Genomic DNA, 17,864 nt, shown 5'->3' with positions numbered 1-17,864 from the left:
CTCAACTCTGCAAATGCAAAAATAGCTGTAGGCAATATGCGAATGAGTGAGTGTGGCTTTGTGTTCCAAAGGAATTTAATTAGGGTGGGGGCAAGGGCTTGGTAAACAAGAGTGTGACGAAAACAATAGTCCCTAAAGTTTTAAATTTCCAGTAGTACTTTACTAAATGTCTCCACAATGGTGAATGAAGCTGTGAATCCAAAACTCATCAGAAATGTGTTCTTGTCTTTTACTATTTTTTTTTTTTTTTTTTTGCTGTACGTGGGCCTCTCACTGCCGTGGTCTCTCCCTCTGCGGAGCACAGGCTCCGGACGTGCAGGCCCAGCGGCCATGGCTCACGGGCCCAGCCGCTCCACGGCACGTGGGATCCTCCCGGACCGGGGCACGAACCCGCGTCCCTTGCATCAGCAGGCGGACCCTCAACCACTGCGCCACCAGGGAAGCCCTACCATGTGTTTTAAGGTGATTTTTCTGTCAGCTTGGCCATGACATAAACAATTGCTTTTGCAAGTTGCCAGATTTGGTGTGATTGGAAAGCACACACATTTCAATTACCTTGAGACTTATTTTGAAAATGTGTTCAATATTACAACAATAGTATACATCATCATTTGGCCACGGAAGTGTTCAAATATATTTATCCTCTTAAGTGCATTTTCCAAATGACAATGTTCTGTTTTCAGTGGGAAATATGAGTCGGAGAATAAAGTCAACATACAGACCTAAAGAAAGAGATGATGATCAAGGCTATCCCAGGGCAGTTGGGCCTGTATATGTAAGTGTTTTAACATTTGATGATTTTTATTAGTAGAAATTAATTTTTGTGCAAATGTTGTTGAACTAATATAGATACAGTGATAAAGGTCTTCCATGTGATAAGGAACATTGATCCAGGAGGATTACACTCTGGTGTTGCCTGGATGAATGCTGTTACATTCCTGGGGAATTTGACTGATGACTTCCTTCTCATGCTTATTAACAGATTGCACACAGCCATCCTGACATAGATTAAACTAGCTTCCAAAGTCCTTGTGGGTAACAGTTTTCTTGGAGTAGCCTCTCTGTGGGAAGAGTAACTTCGTTAAAAATAAGTATGCTGGGAGCTCGAGGCCTTTTAGGGCATGAGCCATCTCGTCACCTAGCATGGACTTGTAATACAACTTTCTCTGCTCCAAAAAAAAAAAGTGTGTTGAATAGTATTTGAAAAATGTCTTTAGATTTATTTATGATCAAATGTATCTTTGTATTTTGTATATTTATATTGTTGATGTGTATTAGTAACAAAACTTTTCATTTGCACACACGCACCCATAGTTCCAGCAGCCCGGTGAAAAGCAACCTCAACAAGAGAAGCCACTAACTAAAAGTCAGGACATTATACCTGATCAAGAGAAAAAGAATGAACGAGCATTTTCACCTCAAGGTGAAGGGAAGGGGAAGAAGAATGCTTGCTGGGTGTGTTTATGTGTGTGTGTGTGTATGTGGTGTCTCATGCATTATGATATACCGGTCAGAGAAGGAAAGAAAACAATAGAACGGGATCTGAAACATGGCCTGAAAATTGGCTGGAGAAGTGAAGAGAGTATAATTTGCAGCTTAGGGCAATCCCTCACTATAATAAATTTTCCCCAATTTATGAATGAGAAAATTGAGGCTAAAGGATTGGGTTTATCAAAGAGCACTTGGCTTTTGAATACAAAATCTGTATTTCACTCCAGAGTTTGTGTCTTCCTACCATGAGTGTTGCTGTAAAAAAGGTGAATGATTTTGCTCAAAACTCAAATGTCTGTACTGTAATGTAGCTCAGTATTGCCCCAGTTCAATGTAGTAGGATAGATGCTCCAGAAATGAGTCATGCATGATGGCCATTGTTTCTGTAATTGATATTTTTACATGGTAAGTTTGATAAAAGCTGGATAGTTCAGGATACTGGCATACAGGTAGCTGGTTTAGTATGATTTTTTATAAGTGTTTTTTTTTTTTTTTTTGCGGTACACGGGCCTCTCACTGTTGTGGCCTCTCCTGTTGCGGAGCACAGGCTCCGGACGCGCAGGCTCAGCGGCCATGGCTCACGAGCCCAGCTGCTCCACGGCATGTGGGATCTTCCCGGACCCGGGCACGAACCCGCGTACCCTGCATCGGCAGGCGGACCCTCAAACACTGCGCCACCAGGGAAGCCCTACTATGTGGTTTAAAGTGATTTTTCTGTCAGCGTGGCCATGACATAAACAATTGCTTTTGCAAGTTGCCAGATTTGGTGTGATTGGAAAGCACGCACAATTAAATTACCTTGAGAATTATTTTGAAACTGTCTTTAATATTACAAAAATAGTATACATCATCATTTGGCCACGGAAGTGTTCAAATATAATTATCCTCTTAAGTGCATTTTCAAAATGACAGTGTTCTGTTTTCAGTGGGATATATGTGTCGGAGAATAAGGTCAACATACAGACCTAAAGAAAGAGGTGATGATCAAGGCTATCCCAGGGCAGTTGGGCCTGTGTTTGTAAGTGTTTTAACATTTGATGATTTTTATTAGTAGAAATTAATTTTTGTGCAAATGTTGTTGAACTAATACAGATACAGTGATAAAGGTCTTCCATGTGATAAGGAACATTGATCCAGGAGGATTACACTCTGGTGTTGCCTGGATGAATGCTGTTACATTCTTGGGGAATTTGACTGATGACTTCCTTCTCATGCTTATTAACAGATTGCACACAGCCATCCTGACATAGATTAAACTAGATTCCAAAGTTCTTGTGGGTAACTGTTTTCTTGGAGTAGCCTCTCTGTGGGAAGAGTAACTTTGTTAAGAATAAGTATGCTGGGAGCTCGAGGCCTTTTAGGGCATGAGCCACCTCGTCACCTAGCATGGACTTGTAATACAACTTTCTCTGCTCCAAAAAAAAAAAAAAAAGTGTATTGAATAGTATTTGAAAAATATCTTTAGATTTATTTATGATCAAATGTATCTTTGTATTTTGTATATTTATATTGTTGATGTGTATTAGTAACAAAACTTTTCATTTGCACACACGCACCCATAGTTCCAGCAGCCCGGTGATAAGCAACCTCAACAAGAGAAGCCACTAACTAAAAGTCAGGACATTATACCTGATCAAGAGAAAAAGAATGAACGAGCATTTTCACCTCAAGGTGAAGGGAAGGGGAAGAAGAATGCTTGCTGGGTGTGTTTATGTGTGTGTGTGTGTATGTGGTGTCTCATGCATTATGATATACTGGTCAGAGAAGGAAGGAAAACAATAGAAAGGGATCTCAAACATGGCCTGAAAATTGGCTGGAGAAGTGAAGAGAGTATAATTTGCAGCTTAGGGCAATCCCTCACTATAATAAAATTTCCCCAATTCATGAATGAGAAAATTGAGGCTAAAGGATTGGGCTTATCAAAGAGCACTTGGCTTTTGAATACAAAATCTGTATTTCACTCCAGAGTTTGTGTCTTCCTACCATGAATGTTGCTATAAAAATGGTGAATGATTTTGCTCAAAACTCAAATGTCTGTACTGTAATGTAGCTCAGTATTGCCCCAGTTCAATGTAGTAGGATAGATGCTCCAGAAATGAGTCATGCATGATGGCCATTGTTTCTGTAATTGATATTTTACATGGTAAGTTTGATACAAGCTGGATAGTTCAGGATACTGGCATACAGGTAACTGGTTTAGTATGATTTTTTTTAAGTTTTTTTTTTTTTTTTTTTTTGCGTTACGCGGGCCTCTCACTGTTGTGGCCTCTCCTGTTGCGGAGCACAGGCTCCGGACGCGCAGGCTCAGCGGCCATGGCTCACGGGCCCAGCCGCTCCGCGGCATGTGGGATCTTCTCAGACCGGGGCACAAATCCGTGTCCCCTGCATCGGCAGGTGGACTCTCAGCCACTGCGCCACCAGGGAAGCCCTAAAGTGGTTTTTAAAAGATGGTTAAATCCTTCTATGGTTAGGAAAATCAAAAGATTAATTATTCTAAGACTAACATGAGACAGACATTATTTCTCCTGGATATATATAGTATTTTGAAGCAAAACATTTACATAACTTAGGCCACTATTAAAGGTTTGTAGAATATGACTGGCAACAATGCCCTTTCATTTCTTTCTACCCCATTTCCTTTATTCTCATTGTATATTTGACTGTTATTCATAAATAATTTTACTGTTATTTTGGTTATTTTATTTTTTTTTTGCGGTACGTGGGCCTCTCACCGCCATGGCCTCACCCGCTGCGGAGCACAGGCTCCAGATGTGCAGGCCCAGCGGCCATGGCTCACGGGCCCAGCTGCTCCGCAGCACGTGGGATCCTCCCGGACCGGGGCACGAACCCGCATCCCCTGCATCGGCAGGCGGACCCTCAACCACTGCGCCACTAGGGAAGCCCTACTATGTGTTTTAAGGTGATTTTTCTGTCAGCTTGGCTGTGAGATAAACAATTGCTTTTGCAAGTTGCCAGATTTGGTGTGATTGGAAAGCACGCACAATTAAATTACCTTGAGACTTATTTTGAAAATGTGTTCAATATTACAACAATAGTATACATCATCATTTGGCCACGGAAGTGTTCAAATATATTTATCCTCTTAAGTGCATTTTCCAAATGACAATGTTATGTTTTCAGTGGGAAATATGTTTCGGAGAATAAAGTCAACATACAGACCTAAAGAAAGAGGTGGTGATCAAGGCTATCCCAGGGCAGTTTGGCCTGTGTTTGTAAGTGTTTTAACATTTGATGATTTTTATTAGTAGAAATTAATTTTTGTGCAAATGTTGTTGAACTAATACAGATACAGTGATAAAGGTCTTCCATGTGATAAGGAACATTGATCCAGGAGGATTACACTCTGGTGTTGCCTGGATGAATGCTGTTACATTCCTGGGGAATTTGACTGATGACTTCTTTCTCATGCTTATTAACAGATTGCACACAGCCACCCTGACATAGATTAAAATAGCTTCCAAAGTCCTTGTGGGTAACAGTTTTCTTGGAGTAGCCTCTCTGTGGGAAGAGTAACTTTGTTAAGAATAAGTATGCTGGGAGCTCGAGGCTTTTTAGGGCATGAGCCACCTCGTCACCTAGCATGGACTAATACAACTTTCTCTGCTCCAAAAAAAAAAAAAAGTGTACTGAATAGTATTGGAAAAATGGTCTTTAGATTTATTTATGATCAAATGTATCTTTGTATTTTGTATATTTATATTGTTGACATGTATTAGTAACAAAACTTTTCATTTGCACACACGCACCCATAGTTCCAGGAGCCTGGTGATAAGCAACCTCAACAAGAGAAGCCACTAACTAAAAGTCAGGACATTATACCTGGTCAAGAGGAAGAGGATGAAGGAGCATCTTCAGTTCAAGGTGAAGGGAAGGGGAAGAAGAATGCCTGTTGGGTGTGTGTGTGTGTGTGTGTGTGTGTGTGTGTGTGTGTGTATAGAAAGGGATCTCAAACATGGCCTGAAAATTGGCTGGAGAAGTGAAGAGAGTATAATTTGCAGCTTAGGGCAATCCCTCACTATAATAAATTTTCCCCAATTTATGAATGAGAAAATTGAGGCTAAAGGATTGGGTTTATCAAAGAGCACCTGGCTTTTGAATACAAAATCTGTATTTCACTCCAGAGTTTGTGTCTTCCTACCATGAGTGTTGCTGTAAAAAAGGTGAATGATTTTGCTCAAAACTCAAATGTCTGTACTGTAATGTAGCTCAGTATTGCCCCAGTTCAATGTAGTAGGATAGAGGCTCCAGAAATGAGTCATGCATGATGGCCATTGTTTCTGTAATTGATATTTTTACATGGTAAGTTTGATAAAAGCTGGATAGTTCAGGATACTGGCATACAGGTAGCTGGTTTAGTATGATTGTTTTAAAGTGGTTTTTAAAAGGTGGTTAAATCCTTCTATGGTTAGGAAAATCAAAAGATTAATTATTCTAAGACTAACATGAGACAGACATTATTTCCCCTGGATATACATAGTATTTTGAAGCAAAACATTTACATAACTCAGGCCACGGTTAAAGGTTTGTAGAATATGACTGGCAACAATGCCCTTTCATTTCTTTCTACCCCATTTCCTTTATTCTCATTGTATATTTGACTGTTATTCTTAAATAATTTTACTGTTTTTTTTTTTTCCCATTACACAGGCCTCTCACTGTTGTGGCCTCTCTTGTTGCGGAGCACAGGCTCCGGACGCGCAGGCCCAGTGGCCATGGCTCCTGGGCCCAGCCGCTCCGCAGCATGTGGGATCTTCCCGGACCGAGGCACGAACCCGTGTCCCCTGCATTGGCAGGCGGACTCCCAACCACTGTGCCACCAGGAAATCCCTATTTTGGTTATTTTTTAAATTTAAAAGTTAAATAATTTTACTTTGTTCTACATGGGATTTATTTATGGAAAGTTACATATAGGACCTTTGGACCTAAATATAACTTTTGTTTATTTTAACGAAGTAAGTTTCTGGCTACCCCAGTAGAGCGTGGCTGTCACAACTATAAGGTTTGTCATGGGCCTGCAAATGCACTGAGCTAACTCTTCAGAAGATTACATTTTAATTGTAATTGAAATCCTATACATGGTATAGACTTCAGGCTTTGTAAATAGCTGATGCTCACTGCTTTTAGTACACTATAGCAAAATACAGAAATTATACGTTTATTATGGCTTATTCTTAGACCATTTAAAATAAAGGTTTCATAATACAGGAAAACAAATACGTAAAGTCCATTTCTAGTTTATGCTAATGATGCAAAAATAACCCCTTACTGAACTGTACACTTAAAAATGGTTAAGATGGTAAGTTCTATGTTACGTGTTTTTTAAAAAAATTTTTTTTGTTCTTTTGGCCATGCGGCTTGTGGGATCTTAGTTCTCTGACCAGGGATTGAACCTGGGCTCTCGGCAGTGAAAGCACAGAGTCCTAACTACTGGACCACCAGGGAATTTGCGGTTATGTGTTTTTAAACCACAATTAAAAATAAGATCACTCTTGTCTTCCTGAAGTACAATGTAGTTGTCATGTATTCTCTTTAATTTTTACTTTATATTTCTAAAAACATAAAATTTACAGAAAATTTGCAAGAATAGTACAATTAACTCATAAACTTTTCACCTAGATTCACCGATTGTTAATAGTTTTTACCACATTGGTTTCATATCCTCTTCCCTTCCCCCCTATATATATATACACACACATACACACTTACTGATATGTTTGCTCGTATTACTACTGAGTCATTTAGATAAAGGTTCAACTATCATGACCCTTTACCCTAAGTACATTAGTGTATGTATAGCCTGAGAACAAAGAAAAAGTAATTCTCTTGGCTAATCACTGTACAATTATCAAAATCAGGAAATTTGACAATGAGAATATGCAATCATTAAATACACAGTGTATATGCAAATTTCCCCAGTTGTCCCGATAACTTCCTTTATAGAATTTTTTTTGATCCAGAGTTCAGTCCAGGATCATGCATTGCATTTAGTTGTCATGTCTGTTTAGTTTTCTGGCATTCATGACACTTGACATTTTTGAAGAGGACATACCAGTTGGTTTGCAAAATGTTAATCAGTTTGAGGTATTTTTTAAGACTTTTTTCCCCACTCAACATTTATTGTTGTCTGCTCATGCCATGTAATATGCTAAGTACTAATAGGAGACATGGTTTCAACCTTGAGCTCACAATTTAGTCGGAGAGACCCAAACGAATCACTGATAAGTACAGTCACAGGTACAATATGGATAAGTACAAAGGGAGCACCTAGTTTGTCTGAGGGCAGTCTTGGGAAAGGAAGAGGGTAATAAAACCCTGTTTTCCTAGTTTCTTGTAACAGACTCCTGAAATAATGCTCTTGGGATTCTCATGCATCACATTTATTACCACACTAGCCTAAGGCTTTTACTTCATAACACTGAAGGAGTGAATATTATCATTCCCTTATTTATATCTCAAGTTTTACTTCTTAAATTGATAAACTTTTTATTTGCAAGGTCCTGCCCTGGAAGCTAATCAACAGGAACTGGCTCAGCCAAAGACTGGGTGTGGGTGTGGAGATGGTTCTGATGTCAAGAGGAAGAGACTGCCAAATCCAGAACCCATTAAAGAGCCAGAAGCAGGTATGTTATCTATTATGCATGCAAATTATAGGGTGTCCGTTTTCCACAATATTATATTTTTAATAATATAAAGATAACATTACTGTTGGTTTAATAGCAGAGTTCACATATAAAGCTGATTTGAAATGTAGTTCAGACCTTAACTATCAGGTATAGAAACAAATTGGGTCAAAGCTATATTGAATTATAAAATGAAAGCATTTTCTTACTTTTAAGCATAAGCCCTTTAACCAACAGTTAATAATTTTCAGATGCTTTTATAGAGATCTGCATTTAACAAACGTGTAATGCATTTGTAACACACATCAGTTTGTATGAAATATGCTGAAGCGCTGAAGTAGGTTCCAGTACCAGCTCCAACATAATTTGTGTGACTCCGGGCAAATCCCTTAATTTCTAAACCCACCTTTGCTCTTATAAAAATAGTGACTTCAAATCAGATATTTAAAAATTATTTTCAATTCTCATTTTTACTTACTCTGGTTCTGTTGCATAGAATACAAAGATAAGCTGCTTTGTGTGATTTTGTTTATCATAAATCATCAAATCCTGACCTGAGTCAAATTACATTTGAATTGAGGTTTCATCACTACTAAGAAAATGAACTAACACTTTGCTTGATATTTGTTATTCTGTTGGAGTTCTGAATGCCTGTCCTCAGATTCTGTTGAATTCTGAATTATCTGGCTCTTAAAGAACAATTGCATTTTATTTTTTCTTCCAGTTTTATTGATGTATAATTGACAAAAATGTGAACAATTGCGTTTTATTTTATTTTATTTTTTTGCGATACGCGGGCCTCTCACTGTTGTGGCCTCTCCCGTTGCGGAGCACAGGCTCCGGACGCGCAGGCTCAGCAGCCATGGCTCACAGGCCCAGCTGCTCTGCGGCATATGGGATCTTCCCGGACCGGGACACGAACCCGTGTCCCCTGCATCGGCAGGCAGACTCTCAACCACTGCGCCACCAGGGAAGCCCAACAATTGCATTTTAAATCCTTCCCCGAATGAAGCCTCGGATGACTTAATAATAAAATATCAAGAGACAGTCTAGTTTCTGGCCTCTGTGGCTGATCAAGTAGAGAGTGCATGTAGTCAGTGATGATCAAGGTGACTGTTAGTAAGATACCTGTGCTGAGCACGCTCCCTGTCCCCACTGTCAGTCTTAATGAGCTACTGTTCCTAATAAAATGTGGATAGTATGATATAATCACCTCTAACCATGTCAAATGTGTGAAAATTTTGCGCCTTGAGGCATCAAATTGTTAAGATTGAATTTCAAAGACCATAACTGAAGTACATCCTGAGTAATCAATTTAAGTGTGTTTTATGTGTGTGTTTTCCAAATTATTGACCATTAATCACACAGCTTCTGAATTTAAAGGAAGCACTTGATGTTTAGAGAAGAAATTACCCTGCATTAGTCTTCTAAACATTTTCACTTTACATTCCTGGTCCATTCCAGACTCTTTACGTTAAAAGATAGTTTTCAGGCTACTTTCAGAAACCTATTGAACATGGCTAAAATGTACTCATAGGAAGATCATAGCCTTAAATACATATGCTATTAAAAAAAGATAATAAAATTACATGAGCATCCAATATAAGAAAATAATAACAAGGCAACAAAATAAATCTAAGGGGAAAAGGAAGGGGATTCTTAATAAAAGACAGGTATGAATCATTAGGAAAAGGAAAAATAATACAACTAATAAATCAATGAGATTGCTCTTTTAGAAAATATTTGTGAATAGAAGATCCACTAGTTTAAATAATCTTGCAGAAAACAGACAAAAGGCTAAGTGTACACAATAAGGATTATGAAAAAGACACTAACAGATATTGACTATATTATCTATCTGTCTATCTAGATATTTGGCTCTCCAGGTTTTTTTCCTTTCTCTCCACCCCACTTCTGTCCTTTTTTTTCTTCCGGACTGTGAGACATGGTACTACTTTCCTCCACAATGTGATGTTACTTTTGATGGTAATGACTTAAAACTAGTGTAACCATATAATTTATTATACAAACTGGAATGCTTTTAGGTGTGTAGAGTGTCACTACTCATAGGAGTATGGATGAAAACAGGGACAAATGGTTAACCTACTACTATGTAAGGGCTAAACTGGCTCATAGAAAGTTTCGTACTTTTCCACAGTAGAGCCAAAACAAATGCAATACTAGCCTTTCTGTTTTCCATTTAAGCAATTCTAAGTGTGACATTACTGTTTTAGATATCCTATATTAAGAATTTTTTTTCAAGTCAAAACATTTAAATGAACTTTTTAAAAGTTTCTTTTGTTTCTTAGGTTTTTTATTTGTTGTTTGGTTGGATTTTTACTAAAAGTATAAAAAAATGTTGCTTTCTACTTAAAACTACTTCTGAGTGGAAGCATTGGGTTTAATCAGTTCTGAACTTGAACAGTCTCTTTGTTTCTCTGTACCACTAGAAAGAGTGATGTGTTTAGCAAATATTGTTGAAGTGCCTGAAAGTCTACCTTCAAAGTCTCTACAGAAGTTTAACTGTATATAAGCCAAGGGTCACCCTTAGGGTTCTGGTTTTAGTCCATTTTATAAAACTAAGACTGTAGTGTCCTCTGTATCCCTTTAGCATCATCTGAATAAAGTTCTAACTAATATTCCCAAATGTTATGTTATCTTACAGGTGAAGGGCAACCACAGGTTTAAATGAAGACAAACTGTAACCATGCAGGCTGTTCTTGTGTTGGAAATGTGACTGCAAAATTCTCTCAGTAAAGTTTTGCAGTTTTGTCCAAAGAAGTCTTGCATGTCTTCTGTTAAATTTATTCCTAGGTATTTGATGCTATTGAAAATTGTACCCTTTTTTGGAAACTTTATATTTTGTTTGATCTGGTATATAGAGACCTAATTTTTATGTAATGTTTTTTCTACCCAGCAACCTTGCTAAAATATGCTTATTAATAAGTCCTAAAGTTTATCTTTAGATCCTTTTCAGTGTTCAACATACATAATCATATCATCTTTGAATAATAATGTTTTGTTCCTGCCATTTTAAACATTACAGCTTTTATTTCCTTTTCTCATTTTAAAGTAGATAGAACCACCCAGGAAAATAATGTTGAACAGAAGTGGTGATAGTGGATATCCTTGTTTTTCCCTGATGAGAAATGGAAAATTTTCAATATTTCACCATGGTGTTTACTGTGCTTTTCTGTTGGTAGATACACTTTATCAAAGTCATTCTATTTTATTATTAATTTGCTTAGAGTATTCGTGTTGATTACATGTTGAATTTCACCAAACACTTAAAGTGCATTTATTGAGATGATCATAAGATTTTCCCCTCTATTAATATGTTAATGGGTTGAATTAAATGGATAAGTTTCTATGTTTAAGCCAACTTTATATTCCTAAAATAAACACAGTTTGGTCATGAGTAATCTATGTCCTAATAATTTGTTTAGGATTATGTGTGTCCTCATGAGTGACACTAGCTTATACTTTTATTTCATGTACTCTCTTCGACTTTGGTATCAAGGTTATGCTAGCTTCATACAATGAGCTGGGATGTAAAACCTCTTCTGATATTCTCTAGAGCTTCAAGGCTGTGAGTAATGTGGGGCCAGGCTTTCCTGTGATCAGCTGTTTCTGAATTGCCTTTCTCTTTGAAGATTGGACTTTACTTAAAAAGTAGAGACAGAAGGGGCAGCTCTAGGTTGCCATCCCTTCAAACTTTGTGAGGTGCCCATCTTCCCTGCAAGATACCTCTAATGATGCTGTCACTCTGAAAGCTACCTGCTCCTGTTTCTATGCTGATACCAATCTCCTGTACACAGAAAGTTAAAAGTCACGGCTCTGTTAACTTGCCTAGATGATTTTGATCTGTCCTGTATGGTCACGAATGGCTGACCAACCCTGGAGCTGTGTACAATTATGACCATAGCTTCATCTATTGAGTTCTTTTATCTAATAAAAATAGGATTTACTATAAAAACTCACATTTATAGAGTATGTACTGTTAGCCATTTTTGTGTGCTAGATTCTGTACATGTATGACCTCATCAGGTCCTCAAAAAGGAAGTCAGAGTTTTCTCAAAATTGAGAATCTCTGACCCCAGTAAAAAGCAGATTGGGGGTTTGAGTTCTAAGTTCAAAACACTTGCTCTTTTCTCAGAGTAAAAGCTCCTGAAGTGTTGAGTACAGAACTGATGCTGTATATGATGACTTCAGTTATAATCTGATGTTTTTGTAAGATTAAATTTAAATTTTAAAAATACATAAAATTGTTTGACTTAAAAGGCTTTGTTCTTCTCTTGAAGGAAGGGTTTCCCAATATGTGGAACACAGACCACATACTGCAGATGAAGCGTTGCCCCAGATGGTATTCCAGACGAAATAATTGATATTAAAAACAAACATCTAAAAGTAGTAACATGCTTATCTTATAGTGCTACAGAAAAGTTTAACTAGAACACTAAACCTTTTGGGGACAGTTTGTGGAGAGACAGAGAAAAAAACTTATGCCACAGGCCTCATGGCAAAATGCCACAACATCCCCTGCAAACACCCCTATCCTTCCAAGTTATTCAGAGGTGGGGAGGGAGCAGCCACAAATCTCTATTTCCTCTGCAAAATCCTCCACTGGCCTGACAGTCACAGATCACACTCAGAAGCCCCCAACTGCCTGATTGCAGCCTTATACCCCTATTACTGTGTACAATGAGAGCAAGCTACATCTCTGAGCTCCCATTTTTATTTTAACACTCCAAAAAACGGTTCTGAAGGAAAGACCTTGCTCAGAATCCATCCTGCTTAAGGAATAATAAATGCAATTATTTCTCCCTCTTAATACAGGTTTAAAGATATTTCCTCACCCAAAAGGACTGAAAATCTATGGTTCAAATAAAAAGACTAAACGTAGGGTATCCCAGTTTGCTACAAAATATGTGAGAAGTCCCTAGGCTGTAGAGTTGGATGAAAGGATTAGAATGTAGGTAGAAGAGGGAAAGGGAGCAGGGAAACTGGCTGAGGCCAAACGACTTGGGTCCTACCTATTCTGTCTGCTTATAGGCCATGGCATGAAATAGCCATTGGTTTCGATCCTGCCTCTGACACGCACTGTGTGATGGTGGGAAAGGTATCTATATCCTTTGGTTGTGTTTCTCCATTTCCAAAATAGGGATTAAAATATTTACACTAAATGATTGCTGTGGTGAAATAAGTGAGGTAGCATATGGATACATATGGTGTTTGTCATGGGGGATATTACACTGGTGGGGCAGAGAAGACACATAAACAGAAGAGCAGTTGAAGTGCAAAGGAGGAACACAGGGAAGGAACCTAGAAAAAAAGTGATGAGTGGGGTGGCCACAAAGCAGGAGGAAAACAAGGAGAGGAGACTCGTGAGGGTGAAAGAGGCCAACTGGACTTCCCACACCCACTGATCACTGGGTTCACATACTTGATTCTGTTGATATAAGGCTGAGTGACATCTATGCCTTACACTTAAAACTAAAATAACCAGATTGGCAGTGTTGTGTTTATTCAAGAAGTATTTATTGAGAGCCTAGTCTCTTCCTTAGCCCCTTTGTATATGGGAAGGCTTTAGCGAATTAGCCAATGCAGCCCCTGGAGGCTGATCTGAGAAAGCAGCAGTGACCAAGTTTCATTATAAATATAAAAGTGGGCAATACACTGGTACTAGATGATTCTGGCAAGAGTGTGGGGTAAAGGGCACAAGCTCCCTGTGCCAGAGATTCCCAAGATCACCCTCAGGCTTGATGATCTGCTAGAAGTACTCACAGGACTCAGAAGCTGTTATATTCATGGTTTGGTTTATTACAGTGAAAGGATACAGATTAGAATCAGCAAAGGGAAAAGGTGTATGGGATGGAGTCCAGGAGAAACCAGGTGCAAGATTCCTTTCCCAGGGGTCCCTTCCCAGTAGAGTTGCATGGGGACATGTTTGTATATTCTCCCAGCAATGGTGTGGGACAATACATGTGAAATGTTGCCAACCAGGGACGGTCATCTGAGCCTTGGTGTCCATGTTTTTTTTTGGGGAGTCAGTCACATAGGCATGCAGAGTTCATGTGACTGATCTCAGTTACTCAGACCATATCTCCCCAGAGCAAAACCAGACATTCATCATAAATCACATTGTTAGGATAAACTTATTTGATCCTGCTGGTACAGCATGGCCCAAGGTCTCAAACATGCAAAAACTCTTATCAGGCAAAATATTCGAAGGGCTCAGAAGTTATCTCTCAGGAGCCATCCAAGGGCCAATCCCGGAGGCAGGCTTTTCTTTGGTATGTCCAGGATTTGAGCAACCCAGGCCCACTGAGGTAACCCTTTCCTGCACATCGCCCTCTAAGAGAACAGAAGTTTGCAAAGAAATATTTCCTATGATCTCTTGTTTATAATGTATTATTTCCAATAACCAAATGCTAGTTTAATAATGGTGTAGGGAGGAAAAATATCTTTTTTCTCTACCCTTTGAAGTTCTTGGCTGGGGCTGCTGTAACAAAAGACAGATAACAAGAGAAAAGCATATTAATTTGTTTTATATGAGTTTTACAAGACCCGAAGAAGTGGTTAAACCTGAGCGTTTTATGCTAGATTTGATGAAGAGTGGGAAGTCCTGGAAAAATGTGATAAGATAAAAAAGAATGTGAGCCGAGTGTAATAAACTAGGGGAAACATCAAGGCCTGTCTGTTCAGATTCTTGTCAGTGTCCCTGTGTCTTTGGAGATAAGGATGCTCCTTTCCTCTGGGTAGAGGGAGGGCACCTCTCACATGAGGGTCTTATGACCTGTTTCAGAGAAAGGTCAGAAAATCCTGCCTCTACCTGCCGTTTCTTAAATTCCTTCAGCTGGAAGTATTCAACATGTCAAGGTGCCATATTTTGGGGTAGCGGTTCCTGAACTTCATCATCCTCTAAACTTGATTATCTAGTGTCATCATCACTCAGACAAAACCTCCCAATCAACCAAGCCAAACCAAACCCAAACCCAAAACCAAAGACAAAAAACAATCTTGTCTGAGCCCCTGCTGGGAATCAAGCTCATTGCTCTGGGCTAGGCAGGCTCTGAGGACATAGGAATGATTGATTCAGGCGGGATATAAGTTCTCAAAGAGCTCAGAGTTAATGAGTAGAGAACCATCCAGAACATAATGATAGAACAAGTATGATGAGAGCCATGGCAGGGGAGAGCCAGGGGATGATCAGAATACAGAGGAGAGCCCTGTAACCCAGGTGGTCAGGAATGGCTTCTCCCAGGGGATGATGTGAGTGCTCTAGGTACTGCTTCACTGTAAGTACATTTCAATCTCTCTGTTACTACCCTTATTAAAAAAAACCTCATTGTTCTATTATCCTCATTTTATAGGTCAAGTAATGGAAGAGAAGAGAAGAGAAGAGAAGTATCTTGTTCAAGGTCAAATCACTAGTCCCCAGTGCAGCTAGTTTTCAACCCAGGACTCTTAGAACCCCTATGTACTTCTCATTATAACCATCTATTTGCTTTTAATATTGTCTTCTGTCTTAATTCACATTCACCATACATATGTTTCTTTGCTCTGCTTGTCCCATAAATTTTTTCTCTTTAATTCATCAGGAGTTTATTTATTTATTTATTTTTACAGCTTTAGTGCCAAACCACCAAAATATTTTTCAAACTGGCTGTACAATTTTGCATTCTCACCAGCGGTGTATGAGGGTTGCTTCACATCCTCATTAACTCTTGGGATGGTCAGTCTTTTTAATTTTAGCCATTCTAAAAGGAGTGTGTGGCATCTCCTTGGGATTTGAATTTGCATTTCAACATGTTGAGCCTATTTTCATGTGCTAATTTTTCATTCACATTTATTCTTGTCTGTTCACATTTCTTGTTTTATTGGGTTGTCTTTTTTTTTTTGCTGCATTGGTCTTCGTTGCTGTGTGCAGGCTTTCTCTAGTTGCAGTAAGCGGGGGCTACTCTTCGTTGCGGTGCGTGGGCTTCAGTAGTTGCAGCATGTGAGCTCAGTAGTTGCGGTGCACGGGCTTCACTAGTTGTGGCACATGGGCTCTACAGCTCAGGCTCAGTAGTTGTGGGCACACGGGCTTAGTTGCTCTGCAGCACGTGGGATCTTCCTGAACCAGGGATCAAACCCGTGTCCCCTGCATTGGCAGGCGGATTCTTAACCACTGTGCCACAAGGGAAGTCCCTGGGTTGTCTTCTTTTTTTTTTTTTTAGGATCTACTATTTATTTTTATTTTTACTTGGTATTCTGAAATTTTACAGTAATATCCCTTTGTCTAAGTCGTTATTCATTTGTGTTGGATACACATGGCCTTCATTTCTAAGGCACATTCTTGGATTATTTCTTCGATAATTTTCTCTGCCTTTTCCTCTGTTCTCAGTATCTGGAAAGTTTTAAACTCTAATTCTAGATCACCTTTATTAAGACTTAAAAAAATTGTTTCACTCCTTTTGTCTGTTTATTCAACTTTCTGGAAGATTTGCTCAACTTTGTTTTTCAAGCCTTCCATTGAATGTTTCATATTAGCTACCTGATTTCCAGGAAGTTTTTTGGAAATCTATATTTTTTCACTTCAATAAAAAATTAAAAAACAAAAAACATCTACTTTTTGGGAATTCCCTGGTGGTACAGTGGTTAGGACTCCACGCTTCCGCTGCAGGGGGCATGGGTTCTATCCCTGGTTGGGGAACTAAGATCCTGCAAGCCTCACAGTGCGGCCAAAAAAAAGTGTACTTTTCTACTTTTTCTTAATTAATGGGTGATTAAAATATAAACATACACTTAATCCAATTAAGGTCTCTTTATTTAGTTCTGAAACCAGTATTATGGCAAATTCCAACAAAATCTTGGAAATTCATTTTTTTCCCTTCCCAATGGAAGAGTTTACAGAGCACTGAAGTTGTGTGTTGCCCATAGACTTACAAACCCTGGAGTCCCCTAGCCTTGACAATAACCTTTTGTAAAGGACAAAAGATGGCCCATGGGAGCAGAAGTTCTTAGGTTGTATCAACTTTGGAGTGTTTTCAATGAGCTGAAAGCCAGGGAAAACTGGCTGATGTTTGCTCTTTCCCCCAAGTCACCTGATGACTGTCTTTGATTCAGAAAAATAGGTGAAGAGGCACTCAAAGGATGACAGAAAATGCAGGGAATGAGGGAATGTAGGGAGTTGCTTTTGGTTTTTTATTTCTTATGGAAGAAGATAAATCCCTGACATCTGGTCAGTTTACACTCAAGTTTATGCATTAAAGGTGTTTGGAAATCTCTTTTTATTGCTAAGGCTTTGGATCACAGACCTTTGTCAGGAACTGTGTGGCTGGGTCAGAAGTCATGCTGAAGACTGGTGTCAGCCCCCCTCAGCCAGGGCTCCTTAGAGAAAAGATACTTATCTAGGCCCCAGGTAAGGCTTATAGTTGCACAAATTGGTCTATGTCATAGGGACAAAGGCCTCAGGATGACCAGAGACCACCAGATGTGTCTGCTGGGAATCATGAGGCTGAGGATCCGGTGATGAATTCCCCAAAGAGGCACCAGCCCCTCCAGGCTGCTCAGCTCAGGTCAGTCAGGGTCTTGGGCACCTGGAATTCCAGTACTTGAAGGACAAGCATTTGCAGCAGTTGCGGGTAAGCAGCCTCCCCCTCCTGCACGAAACATTTTGCTCTGGGGTCCTGGTAACAACCATTGCTTCATTTAAACAATTATTTATTTACTTTAAAATTGCGGTTAAAG

The 17,864-nt window shown here is 39.1% G+C and overlaps 1 protein-coding gene across 1 annotated transcript; it reads left to right on the top strand.

Annotated features, from left to right (window-relative positions):
- Nucleotides 1–498: 498 nt before the first annotated feature.
- Nucleotides 499–8,609, top strand: LOC115802463 (uncharacterized). The gene is made up of 7 exons (XM_089904931.1): nucleotides 499–775; nucleotides 1,315–1,423; nucleotides 2,418–2,509; nucleotides 3,054–3,162; nucleotides 4,633–4,724; nucleotides 5,265–5,373; nucleotides 8,007–8,609. The coding sequence occupies exons 1-7, from the start codon at nucleotides 692–694 to the stop codon at nucleotides 8,201–8,203; spliced, it is 792 nt and encodes a 263-aa protein (XP_089761057.1). The 5' UTR covers nucleotides 499–691; the 3' UTR covers nucleotides 8,204–8,609.
- Nucleotides 8,610–17,864: the final 9,255 nt, after the last annotated feature.

The sequence above is a fragment of the Delphinapterus leucas genome, chromosome X (genome assembly GCF_059928025.1).
Source record: "Delphinapterus leucas isolate spDelLeu-1000000601 "Yukka" chromosome X, BTC_Dleu_Yukka2, whole genome shotgun sequence".
NCBI lineage: Eukaryota > Metazoa > Chordata > Mammalia > Artiodactyla > Monodontidae > Delphinapterus > Delphinapterus leucas.
The sequence above is the reverse complement of the archived record's forward strand: the minus strand, read 5'-3'. Positions and strand labels throughout refer to the sequence as shown.

Coding starts and splice junctions, on each gene's coding strand:
- LOC115802463 (XM_089904931.1), top strand. CDS start 692: ATGAGTCGGAGAATAAAGTCAACATACAGACCTAAAGAAAGAGATGAT. Junction 1,424..2,417: donor ACGAGCATTTTCACCTCAAG/GTGAAGGGAAGG, acceptor TTCTGTTTTCAG/TGGGATATATGTGTCGGAGA. Junction 3,163..4,632: donor ACGAGCATTTTCACCTCAAG/GTGAAGGGAAGG, acceptor TTATGTTTTCAG/TGGGAAATATGTTTCGGAGA.